Raw genomic sequence first — 24,439 nt, forward strand, 5'->3', positions numbered from 1 at the left:
ATCTGCGGTGCGTAACGGTTCTCGCAGCCGCTTCCCGAGGCGAGATATGCTCCAGGGCATATTTTTCATCCGAAGAGGCTCTGGGAACACGCATGCGCAGTGATCGAGTCAGGCGCTATTGCAGCCGGGTCCTTCTGTTGCGGGCCGACTATGGAAGCCTGCCAGGGCCAGTTCCAGCCAGAGTCACAACACAGTTGGGAAAAGGCAGCCAGTTACGCCCTGGGTGGCTGGAAAAGGCCCTGATCCTCGCCCCATGCGTGCTGCCCCCTACGGCCCGTGTAGTATTGGGGCCTTGCAGGGGGCCTGGCAGTCGGGGTCGCCAAGGCTAGAAGCCAGGCTCTCTTCCTAGCGCAGCAACTCTGGGTCCCAATGGCGGGGTTGCCATGGGGGCAGCCAGGGTCTCTGGTCCCCTGACACCACCTCGGGTCCGAGGCAGAGGCGACCGTGACAGGCCAGGCCAAGCAGGCTCAACTAATCATTTTTTTCCTTGCTGAAAATCATAGAAAACGAGGCTTGGAAGAGACAGGAGGTCATCGAGTCCAACCCCCTGCTCCAAGCAGGACCAACCGCAACTTTCAACCATCTCAGTTGGGGCTGTCGTCAAGCCAGGACTTAAAAACCTCATAAGATGAAGATTCCACCAGCTCCCCAGGTAACCCAGTCCCGTGCTACATACAAAAGGGCCTCCACAAGCCAGATGCAGCCTGCCAGGGAGGTTCATCTGGCCCACAGAAGCTCTGCGGCTCCCCCGCACCCCAGCCAATCAGGGCCTAGAACAGAGCTTAAGCGTCAACCCTGGTGGGACTCCAAGCACCAGTCGCTGAAGGGCAGGGAGTGAAGGACTTTGCACACTCCCCTCCCCCCCAGGCCAATCAGGGTCTCGGGGTGCGGGGAAGCATGCAAAGTCTCCTCCCACCCTACTTTCACCCTGCAAGGAGTGTGGGGCAGGGGGAGCACAAAGTCTCCTGCCGTGCAAGGGGCTTGGCTCTTAAAAGTCAACCGCCAGCTGCTGCTCCCTTGCAGGGTGTGGGCAGGGAGTGAGAGACTGTGCATGCTCCCCCTCCCCAGGCCCTGATTGACCTGGGGGTGGGGGTAGCACGTGAAGTCTCCCACTGCCAGGGGCATTGGTGCCCTAGAGGGAATCCCCAGCTGTTCAGAACAGCTGGTGGTTTGGGGTGGGGCAAGCAGAAAAGTGTCCAGGCCCTGCCCCTTCCAGAGCAGCCCGGTGCTACTTCAAACATTTCTGAAGTGGTCCCCAGTCAAAAACTATTGCCCACCCTTGTACTCTGGTCTGTCCTCAGCCAGGCTACAGAGTTTACCAGGAGCATGACTGGTGTGACTTTCAGATCACAGCTTTCTGGGTATCTTTTCTCCCAATAATCTTGTTTTTGTAAACATCAGCACAGGAGCGGGAAAATATTTTTCAGGGAATTTAAAGTGGCTGATATAGTGGAATCTTGGTTCTTTTAAAATTTAAATTAACAGTGCCCGTTAACCCATCATACCCTACACAGATACATTTCAACAATAATAGCCAAATTAAGGGAGTAAATCTATATTGAATCCACAACTTTTCAAGTGGGAATTGCCATTCCTTGGATGCACATCTCTGGATCTTAGGGCTTGGCAAACAGGTACATTTACTAGCGTTACTATACAAGTATAATTATACTGCTATATTTATACCTATATGGGTGCCTGTGGGAACACTTGTTCAGATTAATAGTGGCCTTTTTGCAATTTAGTTTACAAAAGACTACTGCTAATCAGAATGTCTACATGGAGAATTATACCACTATAGCTATAGTGATACCACTATAGCTATAGTGGTATAATTCTCCATGTAGACATTCTGATTAGCAGTAGTCTAATTATATTAGTATAGTAATACTGTTAATTTCCAAGTGTAGATAGATATGTCCTTATTGATGGATCTAAGGTGGAGATGAAACTTGTAGTCAATTAAACATGGACATTTCCCTAGTATCTTCCAGCTTTTGCACACAAAATGATTTTATATTTCTATTCTACAAGACAAAATAATGTCAGACAGATTTACAACAGGCTTATCTTTATTAAAGGTTTCTAAGAAAGTACAGTTTTCCCCACGTGTTAAGAAACTGAACATTAAATAGGCAAAGGGTTCTAATCTCACAATCTGTTTATTTAGTATGCACTTAGGTAGCTCAGGGAGATCATAGTATAATTAGCTTCATATTTTTTTACATTTGGGCTATGTCAACTCGGGCAAATTTCCAAGAATTTTTTATCATTACACTACCACTGCTGGAACTTTAACCACCTGTGTCACCTACCTCTAATCAGGATTAGACAGGACAGGACCAAAATGCCAGCAGTCTATGCTCATGCTATCACTGGTGATAGTGTATTGTTAGGCCATTTTCAGAATTCCACGGCTACGTCTACACTGGGATGATTTTCCGAAAATGCTTTTAATGGAAAACTTTTCCGTTAAAAGCATTTTTTGAAAAGCACGTCTAGATTGGCAGGATGCTTTTCTGCAAAAGCACTTTTTGCGGAAAAGCGTCCATGGCCAATCGAGACGCGCTTTTCTGCAAAAAAGCCCCGATTGCCATTTTCGCGATCGGGGCTTTTTTGCAGAAAACGCTACTGTGCTGTTTACACTGGCCCTTTTGCGCAAAAGTCTTTCGGAAAAAGACTTTTGCCCGAACAGGAGCAGCATAGTATTTCCGGAAAAGCACTGATGATCTTACATGAGATTGTCAGTGCTTTTCCGGACATTCAAGCGACCAGTGTAGACAGCTGGTAAGTTTTTCCGCAAAATCAGATGATTTTGCGGAAAAACATGCCAGTCTAGACACAGCCCACGTGTATAGAAGTAGCCCAAATATAAATGAAAAAAATAAAAGCCAGGAGAATAATTCTGAAGTTACAGAATTTTCAGACACAAAAGTCAAATTAAACCATGATTTCATGATAAAGCCAGCATAATCATGTAGTAAATGTCTGCAGAGGAATCCTCCATCCAAGTGAAAAGAATTAGAAAGCAAGATTTTAAAAAAAAAAGCTGTATATTAGTGCGCTATGGAATGTATGTGGTGAAGAAATGTTTTGCTACTGAAATGGTTTTTCAAACCTAAAGGGCTAGTGTAAAGAAATCTTAATTTTAAAGTGATTATTCCTGAGACTGGGGCTAGAAGAAGTTAAATCAATGGTTGCTGGCTGGCAACAACAAAGGCATAAACTAGGAAATGTCCCTAGTTAAGGGATTTAAGGGTTTTTGTAAAAGACACGAGAGCACCAGGTACATACAGAATATAAAGAATTTACAATTTTCTTCATGAACTGAAAGTGCCAACATTTGGTCAGAGCTGTTCAAAATACTTACGAAATAATACACACTTGAAACTTGCCCTTTTTTTGTGACTTCACAAAGCTTCCACAAAATGCAGTTTCCCACAAACATTCTGCATCATGGAAAATTTAATCCAAGTTGGGCATGGTAATTCCTCTTAATAATTTCAATGCATTTTATGGTCATTTATTTAACCAGTGAGTTTTGTTGTCTTGTTGGTTGCATGGTAGTTCTTCAGGCTGCCTTATTGGTAAGAGCCCATGCACTCAAAAGGATCAGTAGAAACATCTTGACTTGTTTTGAAAGGGTAGGGGTTGAAGGAGGAAGGAACATGCCCAAAGGATGAGATACTGGATCAGACCCTTAATCCAAGCATTAAGATGGCTACCCATTTAATAATTAGTGGGATTGGAACCAGAGTGAGATAGAATTGTTTGATTCTGCCCCTCTTGGTGCTCAAGCCCCTTTATTAATTATTATTAGTATTATTATGGCACCTAAGAGATGGAATCGTGCACCAGGCCCTATTGTACTAGAGGCATAAATGCAGAACCTAGACAGTTCCTGCCCCAGTGAGTTTACAGTCTGCAACAAGCATTCCTGCCTGACAGCATCTATGTGGGTGGCTCTCCTCTTTTAGTAGAGCATGTCTGTGAGTTAATAGTATTAGAGGTGATAATTGGGGAAGCTATCTTTGTAATGGGTAAGACAGTTGGAGTCTTTGTTAATTCCCCTGCGGAGAGTGTCGAATTTTAGCATGAATGCCAGTTCAGAGGATTCCCTTTCAACAGTTGCTTTGTCATTTCAACCAGAAAGGACACTGTCTGAATGACCTGCTAACCTGCATCCTACTTCAGAAGACATTCAAATCTGCACTTGAAAGGGAATCCTCTGAACTGGCATTCATGCTAAAATTCGACACTCTCCGCAGGGGAATTAACAAAGACTCCAACTGTCTTACCCATTACAAAGATAGCTTCCCCAATTATCACCTCTAATACTATTAACTCACAGACATTTCCCCTTCCCCACCTCTAATATCATTAACTCACTGGCATTCACCTTCCTCCCCCCCACATCCCCCTTCTGTTCTGTAATGTGACTTGTCCTTTTCATGTGTGTTCATTTTTTTTTTAAATTGTATCCTTTGGTATATATGGTTGTAACTATTTTCTTCCATTATTTGATCTGAGGAAGTGGGTCTGGCCCACGAAAGCTCATCATCTAATAAACCATCTTATTAGTCTTTAAAGTGCTACATAGTCCTGTATTTTGTTTCAAAAATACCAGTGCAGCTTGTAGGAAAAAGAAAGCCTGAAGCATGGGCCTGGTGCTTGAAACAAAGTAAGCAAGAGTTATACTATGAGTAACAGGCTGTGTCAAAAGCAAATGTTTGCCTCGAAGTCAGTGTCTCTTGACACTAGAACTGCTAGCACCAATAAAAGCACATGAAATATGTAAATACATTCCCTCAGGCCCATACAGGGACACCCAGCTAAGTACATACTAAAATAGTTTGAAACAACAAGAGTAAAAGCATAACAATAGGTAGTGAATAGAAATGCTTTGGAGGGAAGTACAAGCAGAGGTACCAAATGCGCCATTATTGCGTAAAATGACACATATGGTGTGTATCATAGATTGTTCATTTCTGTCTATAAATGTTGGGGTATCTCACTTAACTATTTGGCCAGCCTAGGGGGCAATAGTAAAATCCATACCTATCAATTGAGCCATGTCCATTGTCCCAGATACAAATACATAGGGGCTCGGAGGCCATCTGGCTACCAACAACTATTAATAAACTTCAACAATAAACCTGATTCAGGGGCCTTCGCATCTTATATGTCTGTAGTCTTCGGGGGCTCTCAAGTCTATTATGTTAGCTACCTGCACAGAGCTGGCATGATATACCAAGGGAGCATACAAAAATGCATGCAGCTGAACATTATCACCACTGACGGAGCAGGAGACCTGTCAGGACAGGACACCAGTGAATCCTGAATTTATTGTATCTCTGTCCTGAACTACTACACAACTGTGGTGACACGGACAATGACTCAGTCTAGCTGCCGAGGTGTTGCACAAGGGGGTGATTGAGCATGATTGTATGTGGGTGAGCATCACCATGGCTCAAGCTAGTGTGTTTGTCTAAGCATACCGAGGAGCACATTCTCAAGTGCAGTGCAAAAATACCTCCCATTTTATCCATCTGAGTGTGCAGGAGCTGCTGTTTTACAATATTCTGATTTCTTCAAGACACTAAAACAATGAAGGATCAGAGTGAAGAAATACATATTTACATACAATGTTCCCTCTGATTTTTTCCATCCAGGTTTAGAATATTTTTATATGCACTGAGGAATGTGCAAATGTGCACCACCAGTAGAACCAAAATCCTAGCTGTGGGCCTCTGATGGGTGGTATCTGAACCTCTCCTGGGTGGCACTGCTTACATAGAGTGCAGTTATAAATTTCACCAGGCTGTGTGGGCTAGCTCTTACTAACTGGCCAGAAAAAGCTGAAATGTCTCTGCATGTGACAAAAATACAGCAATGGCTCCTTTAGAAAAATTAGTAAAAAGGGACAGAAATTACAAGCCTTTGAAATATTTGAGAGAGACCTACATATTTTTGCAAACCATCCAACCTATGAAGCTGATTATGCATCTAGTACATGTTTATAGCACTACAGGCTCCAGTGTCTGAATGATATGGGCTGAGGCAGCAGGCAGGCCATAGACTGTGGTAGCTGCTGTGGGCCTACATGTCATAAAGTTTAAGCTGTTCCATCACATCTCCTTCAGACATCTCTCCAAATGTCTTGCTGTTTTCCTCCATGAGCCTGAAGATGGCAGTCAGCTGCTCTCTCTGAACCCTGTCAAGAAGAAAAGTAAAAGGAGAAATAGCCACTCTCCAAGAAGCACTGTAAGCAGGAACAATGCAGTCAACTGAGACACGATGACACATGGTGCTCACCTTATGAGTCCTGTTGACTTCAGCCAATCTGCAGATGGAAAATGAGCAGGATTTGACCCTTAATACCCACTCCCATATGCACTTCTTTAGAATTGGATAACTTGCAATCAGCTTTATTCCTGACATACTCCTATTTTGGGCTTTCTTAGGGCTTCCTTATTCTGGAAGAAGCGTATCCATACATGGAGTTATTCTGAAATAGTTATTGCACTCTAAATACAAATTAACTTTCAAATGTATACAAGCCCTTACTCTGCTACTGGGAATTGAGCACTCACAGAAAGAAGTCCGTCTTGGCATTGGATTTTAGGTATCTTTTTCAGTGTTGAGTATGGACATCCTTTGATTATGAAACACATTGTCATGAATAGCATGGCCAACAGCCTTGCCAGGCCCCTGCTCTGCACCTCCAGAAGGGACAAGGTCTCACTCTCAGCCAGAAGGGGCAGGCTGGAGCTAAACAGCCCACAGTGCTGCCTGGAGAATCACACTCTCCCAGGCAATCCTCAGTGCTCCAGAGTGCATGGTGTGGTGCTCCAACCGTGATTTACAGGGCTGCTGCTGTAGTAATGACGGTGATGGCAGCTGGGAGCTCTGGCTCCCTTTGTATTGGCAGGCAGGGCACATATAGGAAGCAAATCTGTAGAGTAAGACTATAATTTCTCTATCGTTGCTTTCCATAGTAGCAACATGTCATAAAAGCCCCAGGATTATTTTGCTGCAACAAGGACAGTATATTTTTGTACATTCTATACAACATCAGGTCCTTATGGGTATTTACCTTTGCATAATAATTTGCAAAGACTGCAAAAGCAGCAAAAGATATGTGGTGCAGATGTAATGCTATAGATCACTACTACCCAGTAACCCAGGACTGGGCAAAATACGGCCCAAGGGCTGGATGCAACCCACCAAGCCACTAGATCCAGCCCGCAGACCACCCTGCCAGGACCCTCAGGCACATGCAGCTTCCACAGTTTACAACACAGCCCCTGCAGCTCTCTACAGGGAGGAGGAAGCTTTATGTGATCTCCCTGCCCCCAGCCCAATCCTCAACTCTGATTAGCCAGAAACAACTGGCCAATAAGAACTGACATCCACCAATCTCTCAGTGCCTATTGGCTGGAAACAGCCAGCCAACTGGAGCAGAGATATTTGCCTTAAAGACCGGAGCAGCACAACCCTCTTCCCCCATTGGAGTGGAGAGCCGCAAGGAGGGAGCAACCTGTATTTTCAAGCAGGCTAGGGCTGTAACAGGCAGGGAGCCCAGCATGCCTTGGGGGTGCCGCAGCCTGCTGGCCAGGAGACACTTAGATAAACTTTTCCCTGTCATCGCTTGCCTCTGGCACCCCAACCCCTCCTGCATCCAAACTCCTTCCCCCCAGGTCACCATCCAACCCTCTGCACCCGGTGACAACTCCCTTCCAGTCCCTGTACCCCCTCCTGCACCCAAACACCCTCTCAGATCCTCCAACGCAATCCCCTGACCCGGTCACAACCCCCTTCCCCACCCAAACACCATTTCACACCCCACACTGTCTCCTGCACCCCAGTCACTTACCTCATGCACCTAACCTCCAACCTAAGATCCTGCAGCCCCTCCACAGAAAAGTGTTGCCCTTGACCACTTACCAAAATCTTGGAGTGGTCCCCCACCAAAAATTATTGCCCACCCCTGCAGTAACTAGAACTAGATGAGGTTTGTAAAAAGAAGGCAGGGAAAAAGCAAAAGGTAAAAACAACACAATGCCCATCCAAATAAACTATCCAAAGATTTATTGGACTGAACAAAGGCAATTTACAGTTTCAAGCCACTAGAATAACAGTCCTGTGCATAAGCGCTGCCTTCAGATGAAAAAAGAAAAAAGTAAAAAATACCCAGACAGCCATTTTTGTTGAAAAAATAGCTTAACTCACTTCCACTAGGAAAATCTGGGCTTGGCTATAGCTTTTGCTTGATGTACATTTTGCCATGTAACTTAAACATATGTATATAAGGCATTCTTTGCATAGTCACGTGCTTGGAACATCGAATCCGCCAGCTGGCATGACTCAGACACAGAGGCCAGTCATGGTGGGTACCTCAAAGCAGAGTGTCCTTATGTGTTTAGGATTCATATGCAATCCATTTAATGTGCTAGCAGATACCGGCTTGAAAAAGGCAGCTTCCTTAAAGCTTCAGCCTCCTGCCATTATTGAAATGAGCCCTTTTTTACAGACAAACATTCTCCAAACCCAGGTGCTGCAAAGAATGGCCAAGTAAATATTTTCAAGTATTGTTTGTGTAGGAATAAAAGCAGGCTGGTTTTGGATATAATTGAAGCATTAGCTAAGAGGCAACCTCTCCACAAAAATGAAGGAAAGCTTAGAGGACAGATTCCAACTATGCTGTAATGCTGCAGGACAGAAAGTACTATCAGCTGGTGATTCAAGACTCTCTTCCTATGGAAGAGCATCCTGCAAACCAATCTGGCCCTATTTGAAATCAGACCTCAATGGAGAACTCTGTTGGGCATCAGCACCCACATCTCTCAGAAGAGAAACTGAGCCTTGGGCAATACAGGCAGGCCAGCAACAGTGACACAAAGGAATAGAAAAGAAAGGGTGTATTAGAACAGCAAGGTGGCATGGAGAAGACAATGGGAGAATGCTGTTGGCACCCCCAGAAACTCATCATAATCCAGTGGAGCCCTCAATTTCAGGGTTCCCTCCACAAGTCTCCCCGTCTTGGGAACTGGAGCAGGATCTACCAATTATTAACAAACCCAGTAACTATCAATTATTAAGAAAACTTGGGCTCCTACACGGGAAGTCACAACAAGCAGTATAGCTACAAGACAAACCAATCTCAGGTCTTCCCCCTACCTAAGCTACAGGATCAGCTCTTTGCTGAAATGATTACAGAGCAAGTCCAGCTATAGTCTGTCAACCCTACCTCAACCCACCCCTCCCCCAAAAAATATTAAACCACATTTCAAATCTCCAGCTGTTATTTTCATAGATAAAGGATGAGTTTGGTCCCTGGAGAAAATGTGTCAGATAGTCTGGTATAACATAGATGGATCTAAGATAACATCTAACCTTTGCCCATTCTCTCTATAGGAACAATACAGATTTCAGAATAGGGCAAACAGCATTGTAATTAACACAGCTCAGTAGACTCACTGAATTTGAGTCCATTTTGGGTTCTGTTTGGGGGAGTCTCAGTCCCATGTTAGATCTTGAACCCCAAACACAACTCCAGTCACGTTTCTAGCCTGACTACATCCAGGGACCCAAGCAAGAGGTTCTCCTCAACCTTGATACCACAAGGAGTTATTCTGAAGAACCCAACTTCAGCCAAAAAGAAAGTCCCGAGTTTTGAGGGTTTATTTTTTTTCTTTTGTTTGTGTGTTTGGTTGGTTTTGGTATTTCTCTCAAGCCTTTAAGATGCCAAGGGAAAAGCCTTTAGGAGGGTAGGGATAACTTCATATAGTCTTCAGTTCTGCAAAGAGAAACAAGGAGAAAATAATTCATTTCAGTCATTTCATCTTTTGAGTTTGGTTGGTTAATTTTTTTTGTACCAAGCAAGGGAAAAAGACTTGGTGCAGGAGGGGGAGGCAAAGAAAGTTTCTGACTCACAAAAAGCCATTTGCAAATGGTAGTGCTTCAAAACAAAAGGCCCCTTTGCTTCATCAATTGCAGCAAGATAGTTTAAACCCAAACAACAGAGCAAGCCAAATGACTGCATGCCCTCTTGCTTGGCACCCAATGCTATCAGACCCTTCTGACCTAGAAACTGGGTGCTGTGATTGCTTCAACTCTGTGTGGACCCACTGTCCCACCCAGAGCATTTCAGAACGACTGGATTACTGCAGGCTGACTAGACCTCGTACGGGCCAAGCCAGATGAGAGAAGCAAGTCTTATGGTGAACACATGACTGCTTCGCTAATGTTCTCAGGCTATTGGCCAAAGGCTTGAGCGTGCAAAGACAGGAGGAATAAGATTGTTCTTTCTTAAATCTTCCTTCAAAATATACCTATTGTGCTAATGCTCTCTCCCTGTTTTATATTAAATAGGACACAGTCACACTGCAGGGCTGGAGGAGGGGAAGGGAATCCATAAACATGACTGTGCTGATTTTTACTGGAGGATCTCAAATTGGTTTATGAGCAGTAAAGCAGGGAAGATGCATTAGACTCATTTTATAGATGGATAGATTGAATCGCAGAGAGGTTAAATGACTTTCCCAAGGTCTTATATCAAGTCAATGCCAGAGCCAGGACTAGACTATAGAAGTTCTGCCACTGCTCTCTGACTCTCACCCTTGGGCTCTCTCCGTTCTTAGGCTTAGACTTGGTTCTAGTTCACTGATCATATTTTCTATCAATACCTGTCAGAGCAAACAGGGATAACCTCTGAGGGAATGAAGGCAAGCCCAAACACATCCCAGTGGACACTTCTTTCATAGACATATGAAGTATTTCTGCTCCTAATTTCAACTGAAGCAGATCTCCACACTTCTAGCTGAGCCTCCAGCAGCAGGCAGGGGTACAGCCCCTCCAAGGAAAAAGTCCTCACATTTCCAGTAGTAAGTGAGCCTAGTTTATGGGCTTAAGTTCCAGACTGGAGATTCCACATCAGTCAAATGTCTCTACTACAGGGCTGTGTACATGCAAGTTCAGTGGCTGCCCAGTTTAGAATAATGGAAATGCTTCAGGAGGGATAATTGGAGGATTCACTGTGCAGGGGGCTGGGTTAATGTTACCCAGGCATGGTTGGTAACAGGAAAATCAGCTTCCATAATTCAGGGAATATGCTGATTGCTCTAGGGGCCTCTCCCCTGCCAGAAAGATCTGGCATTGTTCAGTGTATCATTTGGCAGCGCTAGATCCCAGGAAAGGGGTTCCCTTTTATCCAAAACCTTAGCTAGTGGCCATTGCCAAAGGCAGGGTTCCAGGCAAGATGGGAAATTATCATCATTGGATAGGACAAACCCTGTATCCCAGGTCCCCATTTACACCACTCTGTCTGGCTTTAAAATGAAAAATCACATTTACTCCTCTTTTAAGGTGCCAGCGGGGTAAAGGGATCATTAAGTAAATGAGAGTCTTGCCCCTGTGCTCCCATGGATAGGTGGCAGCCACACTCCCTGTTCTGTACTGGCCCATAGCTGTATGCATTGGAAGAGCCTATCAGCAGACCTCTCCATGCAGGACCTGGGCCACAGAAGCTGTTAGATGATCAGAGCACAAAATATCTTTCAAAAAGCAGACAAGTTTAAATGTCTCATATTCTAGCACCCTTCCTTCCTGCCCTTCGTCACCAAACCTGATATGGACCAGCCACCTTGCCATAGCAAGTTCAGCTGTACCCAGATTTTTCAGTGTGATGGGCAAGGGAGCGGGGAGATGGGGTATGCACATTGCAATGGAATCCAGACAGCTCCAAGCAGCCTGGGACTGGGAGAATCAGATTGCCACATCCTGGCCTTGGCATCAAAGCTTGGTCGTCTCCTCCTGGGAGACTCTTAACAAAGGCCCACACCTCTTGCCCCACACTTTCTCCATGCCAAATGCCTTGGTAGCCTTGAGATGAGACATTATCCAACTGCACATCCATTTAAACAGTTCTTCCTTTACAGGGAGGCCCATCCCCTCAGATGGGGCAGTGACTGTCCAAGTTCCCCCAGCCTGGAGGACAGATTGGTAACTCGCCTGGATCTGTACCCAGCTGGCTGGGCAGAGACACCTTCACTAACATGAGGGGAGGTTTGGATGCTGCTGGTCCCAGAAGGCCATGCTCCAACTTGATCTCAGCAGAATCCTATCTGGCGGGGATATGCCATCTCTGGGGTCCAGAGTAGAGATGAGGGCAGCTGCAGGCCAAATCATAGAACTCTATGGAATGTTGCGGCCTGCTGTGTGGTCACCTTTGAGTGAGGGGAATCCAGACTTCTGGTCACGGAGCTCCCTCTTCACGGGTAGAGTTGATCTCTAGCACCCCCTCCCTTTCCACAGCTGATGTGGCACAGCAGGAAGAGTATTAAGTCACTCCAGTCATTGTGAAATCAGCAGGGCTTCATACTCAGCAAGGAGTTTCTCCAATCCAGGGATTTGGTTGGGAGGCTGAAAATGGTGGCACCATAGCATGTGGAGGACAGAGAATCGGGGGAGAAGTACTGCCTAGTGACTAGAGCCAAAAGCTCCCAACTCCTTTTCCTTCCTTCTCTATTTCCAATGCCTACCTCCCTCTACCCACCAACATGAACACAACAGGGTTCATTGAAACCCTGAAGCTTCTTCTGGGGACTCGGGAAGGGTCTTTTGCCTTTCTGTGGCTCTATTTCCTCCTCCATAAAATGGGATTGACTTTCAGCCTCTGGGGAGAACAGGATGGCAGAAGCAGTGCTGACAACGTAGGGTTTCCATACATTGGCTGAAGGGGATAGCTGTGCAGCTCTGAGGCCAGCCTGTCCCTCAGACACATGAACATCACATCAGAAGGGCCAGCTATTAAGCACTTGGTTTAACCCCTATTAAACAGAGGTGCAGACCCACACTTTCAGGGAGAAACAGCACAGCTCCCAGCCCAGGTCCTATCGGCTCACTGAAGGCAATACAAATACCTTTTCAGGCTGCATATGGCGGCTGCTGATTCACTTAGGGACTGGTTTTCAGATGAGTTGTTTTTGTCTGGAGTGGCAAGTGTTCAACCTTTGGGAGCTATGAAATCCAGAAAGGAGAAGCAGAAGCTTGGCTGGCTCCAGAAGAACCAACCCCTCCCATTCCAGAGTGCAAATAGGCTTGATTCCAATGGGATTTGAATGAGGAAGGGTCCCAGGGAGACTATGACGTCAGATGGAAGAGCTTCTCTCAGCACTCCAACACACCTGTGGCCCCTCAATTCCTCTTCTAGGAGTGATGTTCCCACCATCACCTCTCCTCCACATCTTCTCTTGCAGGTACTGAGCCCCAGCTTAAATTTGGTACAGGGTCCAGCTAGCAAGCAGTGCCCACTAAACCTTACTACCCACCGTGACTGGGACCCTAACTGTTCTCCTAGATTCACCACATCCTGGTGAGGTTTTGATGAGTCTGAGTTCTCTGGTTGCTTCTGCCAGAGGTTGAGACATGGAGAGGCAGCTTCAGTGAAGAGAAAGCATCAGAGACCGTTTTCATTCAGAAAGAGAGATGAAGGACAGTGGAACATGATTCAGTCAACACGAGTCCAATGCCTCCTGCATCATGGAGTTAACTAGAAAAGTCAAAAGACTAAATACACAAAGTAAGCTCTGAAAGTGTCCAGCTGCTCTGTTATAGCTATTGTTTCACAGAAACATTAGACAAATGAGTATTTTGAAAACAGCCTATGTGATTCAGGTGCACAAGCCCCATTGACTATAAAGAGGATTTGTGCTCCTAGGGGCTTGCCTACTCTTAAAGCACTACTGTGGCACAGCTGCACACAGCAGGGTCAACAGCCATTGCGGGCTCTGGGGCACAGTGTATGTGGAGCCCCCAATTCTGCAACCCTGGAAGGATACAGCCGATGGCAGAATGGGTGGAACTGAGGGTAGTCAGCCCTTAGCAATGCCCAGGCTGTGATGCACCCCCTTCCCCCAGCTCTCGAAGCCACACAGGGTGGCACTGTGGCAGCAATTCAAAGGGGTCTGGAATACCAGCCACTGTTGTTGCCACAGTAGCAGTGGCTGGGAACTCCAGGCCCCTTTGAATCTGAAAGCCCCATAGCAATTGCCCCATTTTCCCTCCTCCGGTCGCCAGGCCTGGCTGTGGAGCTTCAGAGTAGACACTACCTAGGCTGACGGTTGGAATTCTCCTGCTAGCATTGGTAATCCATCTCCCTAAGAGCTGGTAGATAGTTTGATGGAAGAATTATTCTGTCAGCCTAATGCTGTCTACACCGGGGTTTAAGCTGGCTTAACTACATTGCTCAGGGAGGAGGACTTATTACACTAACATAGTTAAACCAAATGAATTTTCTAGTGTAGACCAAGCCTATGTCTCTTCAACTCCTGAAAATCCTGCCCAAAGACTCCGAAGTGATGGGCAAAGTAGAGCAAGAGGCAGACTTAGGCTTACTTCTGGCTCCTTGGAATATAAATTACATCAGGTTTTGGCCTTACACCTACTTTCTGGCTTGTAACTTAGGCATTGTCTTGGTATTCAGCCCAAGTTCCTCTATAGGTCCCTGCTGCTCCCTGCCATGGGAGAATGTAGGTGTGCCAGCAATACGAGACTCCCAGTGAATTGGCAGATGGAGAATGGCAAGCTGTCCATGGGAACACTGAATTAAGCAAAGCAGAAGCTGATGAAGACATGTCATGAATAATGGGCCAGAGACACAGAGAAGCAGCCATGAGAATTTGGGAGCTGAGCAGAGAAAGGAAGAGAGCCCAGCTGTTCAAACTGGGGCCTGTATTCTCAACCCAACACAGTGAAGGAGAAGAGACTGTCTAAACCTATGAAAAAGCTGCTAGGAGCTCTCAAAGCTCCCTCGTTGCTACACGCAGGACACGGACAAGATTTTCTACATGTGACTCTTAGATTGCTTTTACATGCAATGCCTCGTTTGTAGAGGGGGAATTCTACCAAAGGGGGAAGGATTGTTTCCTTCCCAGAGGACTGTGTGATCCACTTCCCCAGAACAGTTTATGTCTGGGTATTTAGAGTGAGGAGGGAAAGGGGGATAGGGATTTTCCCACCATGCTCTAGGCCTGAGGTGGAGAACCTTTTTTGTGTGGGGACTGCTGACCCACAGAAAAATCAGTTGGGGGCTGTGAGGAGGCAGTGGGGGGGGAGGGCACTACAGTGTCAGTGCAGGCTCCACAATGCTGGGGGGGGCCCCGATGCTACAGGGAACTGATCCAGGCAACCGAGGGGCCACATCCAGCCCCTGAGCTTTAGGTCCCCCACCCCTGCTCTAGGCTCTCTGTTATGAAAACATTGTTTGCGGCTCCCGACCGCAGTGAAGCCTGTAGTGAGATTAGTGGCTACACTGGAGAACAATAAACAGGACAGGTCTTAACTCTTAACCCTGTTTGGTAGGGATGGAATGGGAAGAGAGAAGTATTTGGCCAGAAAAAGGGATGGGAGGGTTGACGCTTCTGCAGCTATGCCTGCGGGTGGGTTAGCCCCAACAGCACTGTGGGTCCAACATAGATCCATAAGTGAAATGTAGGGCTTCAGTCAGAGATGTGGTAAGGAGGGGAAAACATTTCTTGATACTGAAGCTTTCCTGGCAGAATGGCACTATGCATTGCATTGCTCACAGTGCTAATAAAGCAGCAGATGCCAACCCCTTCTCCTTCCTGCTCAACCGTTGCCCCACGACACCTATCGTGCTGCAGAAGATGACAAGCAAAAAAAGGAACAATCAACAAAAACTTACCAGCCTCTCTCATCCAAAAGAAGCACCATGCTGGACAGAAAAGCACAGCTGCCAAGGAAGGGGCCAGGGAGAAAGCAAGCAGCAGGGAGGGGGAGAGGATGGAGAAAGGGAAAATGCCCACCCCATCCCCATGCTACCGAAGGGAGAAAGCAAGCAGAATGCATTGATGAGCAAGCAGAGGGAAGCATGCGATGGAGATGCTAGTAGAGCCCAGGAGCTGGGAGGGACAATGGAGATCTGTCCCAATACAACCCCATCCCCTTTGTACCCTAGCTTTGTTCTTGGGGAGAACAGTAGTGGAGGTGTCTGAAATACAGCAAAGAGACTGAGAGGGTCAGACCATTAACCAGCCCTTGGCAGCCCTGTCCGTTCCAGAGGAGTGGCTGCTGCTGCGCTCCAGTCCAAAATTTAAAATATTCCCACTATGTGTCCAGCTGCACCCGTTTCCATCCTAGGTTCATGTTGTGATGCTGCAGCGTGGCAGGGTCTTTCCCCCTCCCCATTCTTAAATAGGAACCTGCCCCATCCAATTTTCCAGTTCTAAATTGTGGCCTAATAGGATGGAAATCTCATGATATCGCCTCATAATATTCTGACTCCGACCAGGCCTGGACTCCAGTTCAGCCTTGAACCCTGGCCTAGCCCTAAGTCAGAGCCAGCACCATTCTCTCTGCTCATTTCTACTAAGAGCTGGTTGGGAAAGTGGAGGGGAGGAGGCGGTCAAGAAGTAGGAAGAGAATCTCCCCCCAGCCTCCACAAAAAGTTCAGCTGGTTGGCTGCATAATGAACCTATTTCTCTCAAATGGGTCAATCACCTCCCCAACACACACACAGACCCTTCCTCACAGTCTTTCTGCAGCCTTGAGCAAGGCAGGGATTTCCCAAGGCAACTGCCAATTCGGCTGTACAATGTGCATGAAATCAGCTGGGCAGGAATGAGGAGCTAATGTCTAGTGGATCACTTGATCTCTAGTTTCAGTGGCTCTCACTAAGTAGCGCACACACAAACTAAGGACTTTTCCTCCCAAATAGTTTGTCCTGTTTATGGGGTTGAAGTCAGAATCCAAATCAGAAGGCCTCACTTCACCCTGCAGAGGGCGCTCCTTTGCTGGAAACATGACCCCAGAAGCGCCAAGAATGGAGACAAGAGCTTCACAGGAGTTAGTTTGTAACAGGAAAAACTTAAAAAAACAATGACTAGTCCAGTAGCACCTTAAAGACTAACAAAACACGTAGATGGTGGTATGAGCTTTCGTGCGCACAGCCCACTTCTTCAGATGACACTTCTTCAGGTGTTATCTGAAGAAGCGGGTTTTGCCCACAAAAGCTCATAGTGCCATCTACATGATTTATTAGTCTTTAAGGAGCTATTAGATTAATCATTGTTTTTTAAGTTTTTCCAAGAATGGAGAGGAATTCTGCACACTCAGGATTAGGGTTCTGCCTCTCCTTCCTAATCAAGCTCTCTCATGAGCAAAAGTGGAGGCAAATGCCTTCCTGTTCATTTCTAATGCCCTCCCCCATACCATTACAGCACTAAAACAAAGTGGGCTTAGCTGACACCCTAAAGTGTCACCAAGAATGCTTGGAGTGTATGGACTGCTTATTTCTAACCCTGCATCCCACGCAAGAATTAGAAGCATCCAGGATGCCTGACACTTACCAGTAAAAAGTTATGGTGAAAATACAGCTGCCACCCTTTCTCTCACCAACTCACATGGATTACCCTGTTTCCCTAGGATCAGAGACCCTACAGGATATTTCTGGCTACGTTCACCTTCACCTAAGCCCCTGGAATGAGGAGAGAGAAAAGACCCTCACACAAACACTCCTGCTGAGTTGCACACACTTGCTCACTCCTTTCTCTAGCCAAGGTCATCCAATAAATCTGGAAAGGGAAGAAAGTTAAGACAGACTCTGGGGAGCGGACTCCTGGGTCCCACTAATGTGCACACTAGTTTTGCCAAGCACTTTAAGGCTACATCTGCACTGCAGCCTTTGTCGGCAGAGACAATGAAAACGAAGCGCTCATTAGCATTTGTCACGCTGTCATTTGCAAATTCTCTGCCGATGCTTTTTGCAGAAGAGGTTTTTGCGCAAAAACAAGCAGTGTAGACGGGGCCATTTTGCGCAAAAAAACCCCTTTTGCGCAAGATCCTGTATACCTCCTTTTTTGAGGCAAAAAAGGAGCACTGGGGCAGCTACACCTGGCACTTGATGGTCAGAACTGGGACAAATCCCTAGTGCAGAAGACAAGGTTGTTAAGAAACTGGATCTGGTAAACCATGTTTAGCCAAAACATTCACCGGTCTAGTCACTATCCTCTTTCTTTTCTGAGAAGTCCCTCTATTTTTAAGACTAAAATGATCAGACAGAGGAAATTAAAGCAGCTAATACATTACACACGCCTCCCTCGTCTGATCATTTAACACTGATTTAGGGATAAATCCTCCATTTGGATCAAGAAAAATGGGCAAGAATATCTGCAGTTTTGAGGTGATGTTGAGTAACATGAAGCAGAAACAGCTTTCTATTAAATAACCCTTTTTTCTGCATCCCCTTCCTCTGTCCCACATGAGGCTGACAATTCCCTCAGGCACATGCAAAAGATACTATCAGAAAATCAATCAAGATGCCTGTCTGGGTGACTTGTGCCCCTTAGGTTGTGCAGGCTAAGCTCGCGAAGGTTCCAGCCTCGTCGGTGACTCTCGTTTTGCAACTTGGTGAACCAAAGTGAATTTTGGGGCAAAACTTCAGGCTTCCACATTTCAAAGGCTGAGTGCACAGATGTGATGGACAGAGCCTAAAAGATGCTGAGTGCTCAATGCTTTTACTGCAGAGGTCACAGGTGCTCACTAAGGGCTGGACCAAGGCATAACAAGAGGGGACAAAGGTCTGTATATCCCGTTTCTCCAGACCAGTTTTGGTGCTGATGGAAAATGAGATGGGGGCACGGAGGAGAGTGGATTTATTAATTTGTTATGAGGAGGGAAGGGGTGAGGGAGGTGGGGCAGGCATGGTTACTTCATTAAAAAAAAACAACACATTAGCAAGGTTATCAAGTGGTACCACTACTTCTAAAAAACCATCATCTCCTTACCAAAAAAATTTGCAAGAAATTTTGTGGCCGAGCACCTAAGGTACTTGCTACAGGGATGTGAGGTCAGAGGTCAGTTCAATCCTGCAATATAAACGCAGCAAACCTGGGTCATATCAAAACAGCAGCATTGTCAGGAGGTGCCTGGCAGCAGAGTGTGTCTGCAGGGGGGTGGAGGATTAAGGGGATGAGTAAAGGGATATAGAACAAAGGATAAGGTTGAGCTGCACTGCTACTCTCAGCTGGTCTGATTAGCATCTTACCTGCAGGCAGCTCTGCCCCATATAGCAGCTAGAGAACAGGGAACTGAGAAGCCTGAAATGAAAAGTTGCTGATGCCACAGCCAAGATCAAGGGGAAATGAAACCAGAAAAACACACAGAAACATGGAACATGGACAAGACAATAAAGGAGCCATTAGAAATACAATGCCCTTTCACATGGAACAAACCCCCAAGTGGAAGAGCCAACTCCAGGTGTTCATGACAGGTTCTAGGTGTGAAGATACCTCACAGGCAACCCTTTAAAAAGGAACTTAATGGAAATAGGAGGTAGATCCCACATGTGCCAGGAAGGGTGTCAACATACTTCATGAGGAAGCCATCCTGTAGAATCAATCTTTCTCCAGAACTAATAGATTCAGAGGGTGAAATCCTGGCTCTGTTGGAAGTCAGTGGCCAAACTCCTGTTGGCATCAGTGGTGCTAGGATTTCAGCCATCTAAGGCTAGGAGGGATCATTAAGATCGTCTTGTTGCACTTAGAATAGGAATTCCAGGCCATAACATTAAACAACAATGCTGGCATCCAGCTCAATCTCTGGCTGAGCTAGAGCACGCAGTACAATAGAGGCTGCTTTACATATTGTAGGACAGTCTTTTAGGTCAATCAGTTTTCAACAGTAATTTCTATCGTACCCTACTGATTTCATTCATTTTCAGTTCTATAGGACTTGTCCATAAGGACTCTGAGTGGAAATGATGGGATGAAGCTAGCAGACATGAGCAACTTGCTATAGGTTAGTGAGCGGAGAGTTTGGTCTGGATAGAAATATAAAGAAAAGGGAAACACAAATCAAGTTTATAGTGTAGTAACCAATACGGGGTCATTATAGCTACAGCAGAGCTAGCTGGAACCTGTACTACCCTCATGGATCAGCAATAAAACTAGCCATAGAGTTTTGTCTGAGATTCTTTATGGTTGATGACGGTATAAAGTGCTAAACCTGACTCCTAGATCCCCAGGGAGTTTGAAGCTTCTGGGGGTACAGAGACAGGGAAAATCCTCTGCTGAGTAATAAATGGAGGAAGTTTGATCTAGAGCAAGACTAACTACAGAACTCCACAGTGTCGTTTCTATGAAGAGTCACTCTTCTGACTACAATAGCTCTTTAGATAGATTGAGCCAGTGTGCTGCTAAGAAGGATGAAACTAAAATGCCATCAAGGACCTCATCATAAAAATAAAAATTCCAGAAGGGAAAACCCCATAAAATGGGTTAGTTCTGGCTCAGTGTTGCCAGGGTAGCTACTGGCAGCATGCGTTGCTACTTGTGGTGCATAACCACACACACTTTGGTGTACATAAAACATATTCTGCACGTGGATGGAAAAAATTAAGAGGGAACAGTGGTTAAGATGCCACTCAAATTTGAACTAGCCACCCCTTTGTACAGACCAGAGGTGGGCCAGGCTAATCAGGTTGCAGTTTGGTTCATAGGAAGCCTCTACCTGTTCCAGGGAGAGTTCAGCACCAGCTCAGGCACTGAGTGGGTAAGAAAGAGAGATTTCCTGGCTGAGGGAGGCCTGGGGTCTATGTGGGAGAAGGCAGCACAGGACAGGCAGGATGAACAGGGACTGAAACAGAGTCACTGCTGGGGAAATGGAATTTGCCCCGCTGAAAAAAATATTTGAATTGGTTCCACTGCTTACTGTCACTGAGCTGAGCGCAGCGGTTCATTCAAAAAGGGGCTTTATACAAACTGTGGTTTGGTGGGTAGGGGGATTAGTCTGGGTTTTATCAGACTGCAAGGTGGCAACTCTATCTGCAGAGTTCATTTTATGAAAACGTGGCAAGCCCTGGTACAGAAAGAGCCTTGAAAAGGGCCCCAGGTGGAATTCTAAAGCAGCAGCACATACCAGGCATTCCCAGGAAGCAGATACGAGCTTGCTACACAGAAATCAGAAGTGGGAAAGAATCACTAGGCCACATGGGGCCTGGATTTCATAGCTGCTGAGCACTTGAGATTCCCACTGATTACATTTGATTTTGTGAGTACTCAGCACTTCTGAATGTCAGATTCCCTGCCCTACTCAGGTTGTACCCTAGGGTTGTCCGATGTAATTTTACAGTGATTTGAATGGCTATCATCACCCTTTTACATTCAGGCTGCAAGCCATGGTCTTATTGTATTCATGCGAAATAATACAACAGCCCTATCTATACTCAATTCTGGGTCCCAGCACCTCTGAGTATTAGTCAGTCTTGGAACAGCCCCATTTCTGAGGCCTTCCATGAAAACACAGCAGATAAGTGATGAAGAAAGGAGGAAGAGGAGGCCAAAGCCTCGGCTGACTGAACTGACTCAGCTCTGATAAAGTCAGTGGGGCTGTGCTGGTTTACACCAGATGAGGAGCTGGTCCTTCATTTCAGTGGAGCTGTGCCAGGTTGCATGAGAAGAGGCTTTGCCTCGGAGGACAAGATCTGCAAAAGGTATTTAGGCACCTAACTCCCACTGATTTCCCTCAGCATTAGGCAACCAAATACCTCTGAGGATCTGACCCAAAGCATGTACAAGGGAATCCAGCGTCATGGTCCCTGCCCCTTTCAAATCCAGGTTATTTTTAACAACTCTCCTGCCTCTCCAAAAGGGAGGGCCAAATACAATGGATGCTTACACCACAGCTTCTGCTGCTACCCATGAAGGAGAGGGGTTAAAATTGGCAACCAGCTGCAAGAGGAGAGCTGCAGGGTGGCCATGTGCCCAAAGGAAGAGGAAACTCTACATACCTTTGTTCCTCCTCGAGTTCTTCTTTGGTCATCATCGTCTTATACTGGCTCCCCCTCAGCTTTCCAGGGCTGTATTTAAAGGAGATCTGCTCATCTGGTGCTGGAGAGAGAGACAGCAGTCACATGAGAAAGGAGACCACAGTGAGTTCTGGCAGGCGGCCAGAGAGGTGGATGGAATCCTTGTCCTCCTCGCTCCCCACTCCAGAGTGGGAGATGTGCCACCCTCAAAGTGCATTTGACAGCTAAACACTGAATGGAGACACAAGCAACTTCAACAAAGTTACATGATTCCAGTGGAAGACCAACAGTAGATTCAGAGTTTGGTTAAAGTCCTGCTTACAGCTGACTGACATTACAATCATTTAATGCTGTTGGTGTCACAGAGTCTGTTTGATTCGCATGGAACTGGCACCAACCTGAGGTCCACGGTCAGTGATCTCTCCCCTTTGGAATGAGCGGTCTCTAAATTCTAGCACAAAGACCTTGTTGGACTATTTTTTCCTCTGGAGTCAGGGGTCTGGAGACCCACTAAACTTAGCAGGAGGGAGGGAACCCCCACTCTGATTAGCCTGCAGTATTCATCTCTGTTTCGGTCCGTTTCATTTCCCCTCTTCTCATTCCCCAGGAGCTAGGACCCCCATGCTCATGCTTTGGATTTAAAAGTAATCACTCATGAGACCATGCTGTAAGCACACTGGGCATGTGCCACACAATCTATTTCAACTCTCAATGTTCCAGTTGTCCGGCCATGCCATGGGCTTTGAAATCACAACATTCCAGCAGCCAGGAGCATTGCAAGAAAGCAGTGAGAAATGACAGATATAGTCCAAAGCATTCTTGACTGGATCAACAGTTGTGATTAGAGGTGCCAAAGTCCTTCTCTGGCCAATGGATAGGCACAATGGGAAAAGAATCTTCTTTATTAACCAGTTTGGGTAGCATCCCTTTGCTAGAGTGCAGTGGTTTTCTACCCTTGGGATCCACAAACTGTGGCACCTGAATTTGAACATTTTTAGGGTTCTGCAAATGCAAAAACAGTTAACACTACTTCTCTATTACATGCAGTCTCTCTGCCCCAAGCCCTAGATTTCCAAGGAGATTTTGCTCAAGTTCTCTGTTTATTTTTAAACCACTCCTCAGGGTGGTCTCTCTGTATAAAGCCTTCCAAAATTCATCTCTGGAGGGCCAGGGCTTGTGCATATTTGCTGGCTTTATAATAAAAATGTCTAGCAGTTGTATAAAGATAAAGTTGATGCTCCAGAGCCCATGGTGCTATACTGCCTCCTGCCAGACACTCAGTGGGGCTTCTTTCAGGGCAGGAAAATACAGACCAGAGGTGGTGTAAATACCTGGCCTAGCTAGTGCAAGAAAGAGAGAACTTTAGAACCACGGAATGATCCAGGTTTTGTTTGCTAATCTTCTCATTTGTGCCTCATCTGGCTATTTTCTCCTTCTTAAGCTCAAGATCTGGAGAAACACAGGTCCAAAATAATCACATACACTTTTCTGCCTACAGCTGAGCTCCACCACTTTCCCATCCTGAGCATATCCACTTTACAGGTTGGGAAACAGGCAAAATAAGTTGCTGAAGACTGACTGCAACGTTGTATAGCCGTGTGGGTCCCAGGATATTACGGAGACATGGTGGGCAAGGCAATCTCTTTTACTTGAAGAGCTTCTGCTAGTAAAAGTGACACAGTTTTGAGCTACACAGACCTTCAGAAGAGTTCTGGGTAGGCTTAAAAGCTTCTCTCTCTCTCAACTACAGAAACTGGTCCAGTAAAACGTATCACCTCACCCACCTTGTCTCTCCTGTGGCTGCTATATAGGCAGTGCCAGGAATAGAACTCAGATGTCCTGGTTATTACAGACCCATACATGGGGGAAGGGGGGTTGCGAAAGCGCCTCCCAGATAAGCATGCTCTGGCTGGCTAGGGAAGGCAGGAGCAGCGCGCTGCCCGAGCCACCCTCTCCAATGCTCTGACCAGCCGGAGGAAGGCTGGGGCTGATTTCCCCACTTATTTAGGGGACCGTGTGTGGGGGTGCATTCACGCCCTTGTGGTCCATGTTTACAAAAAAAGCCCCACCCCAGAAATTCCTGTGTAAGGGCTTGTATTACATGACAGTTCCCCCCCACCCCGGCTTTCCTGCACACGAAACCCATGCATGTTTTAGTGTGAACTGATGTTTACTTGATCAGTTTACCTGTTCAAACAGCAGACTTTACAGGAAACAGGTTAACAGACGGAGCTTCTGTTAACCTCCACACACATTTCCCATTTCATTCCCCAGTCACTGCACCTCAGGGGGTCAGCAAGCCTCCCACTGATCCTGGTGGGTTTTCCATTGGGGAGGGCCCGGAATCAAGAGCTAATCATTTAGCTATAGCATTGGAGTGCAAACAGCTGCTGTCTGGCCTCCTGTGAAAACCAACACCCACCCATCGCCCCACAGCCTGCGTGCTCAGCCAACCTAAGCCTGTCACACTGTCCTCACTCCACAACCCAGAAAATGCAGCTCAGTGAAATCTCATTTCCCTCAGTGGAAACAGCTTAGCACTGGCAGGCAAACAAGTCTAACCAACTGAAAGCAAACAGAATCGTAGCACAGTTAACCAGGCTCTAAAAACAA

General features: G+C 46.3%; 1 protein-coding gene and 1 long non-coding RNA gene across 5 annotated transcripts in view; one reads left to right on the plus strand and one right to left on the minus strand.

The window, feature by feature from the left end:
* Window positions 1-17: 17 nt before the first annotated feature.
* LOC142819092 (uncharacterized) lies at window positions 18-9,800 on the plus strand. The gene is made up of 2 exons (XR_012896800.2): window positions 18-652; window positions 4,150-9,800. It is a non-coding gene; the product is annotated as an uncharacterized LOC142819092 (long non-coding RNA).
* Window positions 3,044-24,439, minus strand: part of MXRA7 (matrix remodeling associated 7) — a 55,700-nt gene continuing 34,304 nt past the window's right edge. Inside the window, exons 3-5 of one of the 4 annotated variants that reach the window (XM_075903589.2) lie at window positions 21,809-21,908; window positions 17,370-17,497; window positions 8,075-9,799 (exon numbers count right to left, since the gene is read on the minus strand). In XM_075903589.2, coding sequence (XP_075759704.2) covers window positions 17,380-17,497; window positions 21,809-21,908 — 218 coding nt within the window. In that variant the 3' untranslated portion in view covers window positions 8,075-9,799; window positions 17,370-17,379. Of the gene's footprint in view, window positions 6,215-8,074; window positions 9,800-17,369; window positions 17,498-18,806; window positions 18,888-21,808; window positions 21,909-24,439 lie in introns of those variants that run through there. The other 3 variants (XM_075903591.2, XM_006136490.5, XM_075903590.2) reach the window with 3 other exon arrangements.

This window comes from Pelodiscus sinensis, chromosome 20 (assembly GCF_052426305.1).
Source record: "Pelodiscus sinensis isolate ZL-2025 chromosome 20, ASM5242630v1, whole genome shotgun sequence".
NCBI lineage: Eukaryota > Metazoa > Chordata > Testudines > Trionychidae > Pelodiscus > Pelodiscus sinensis.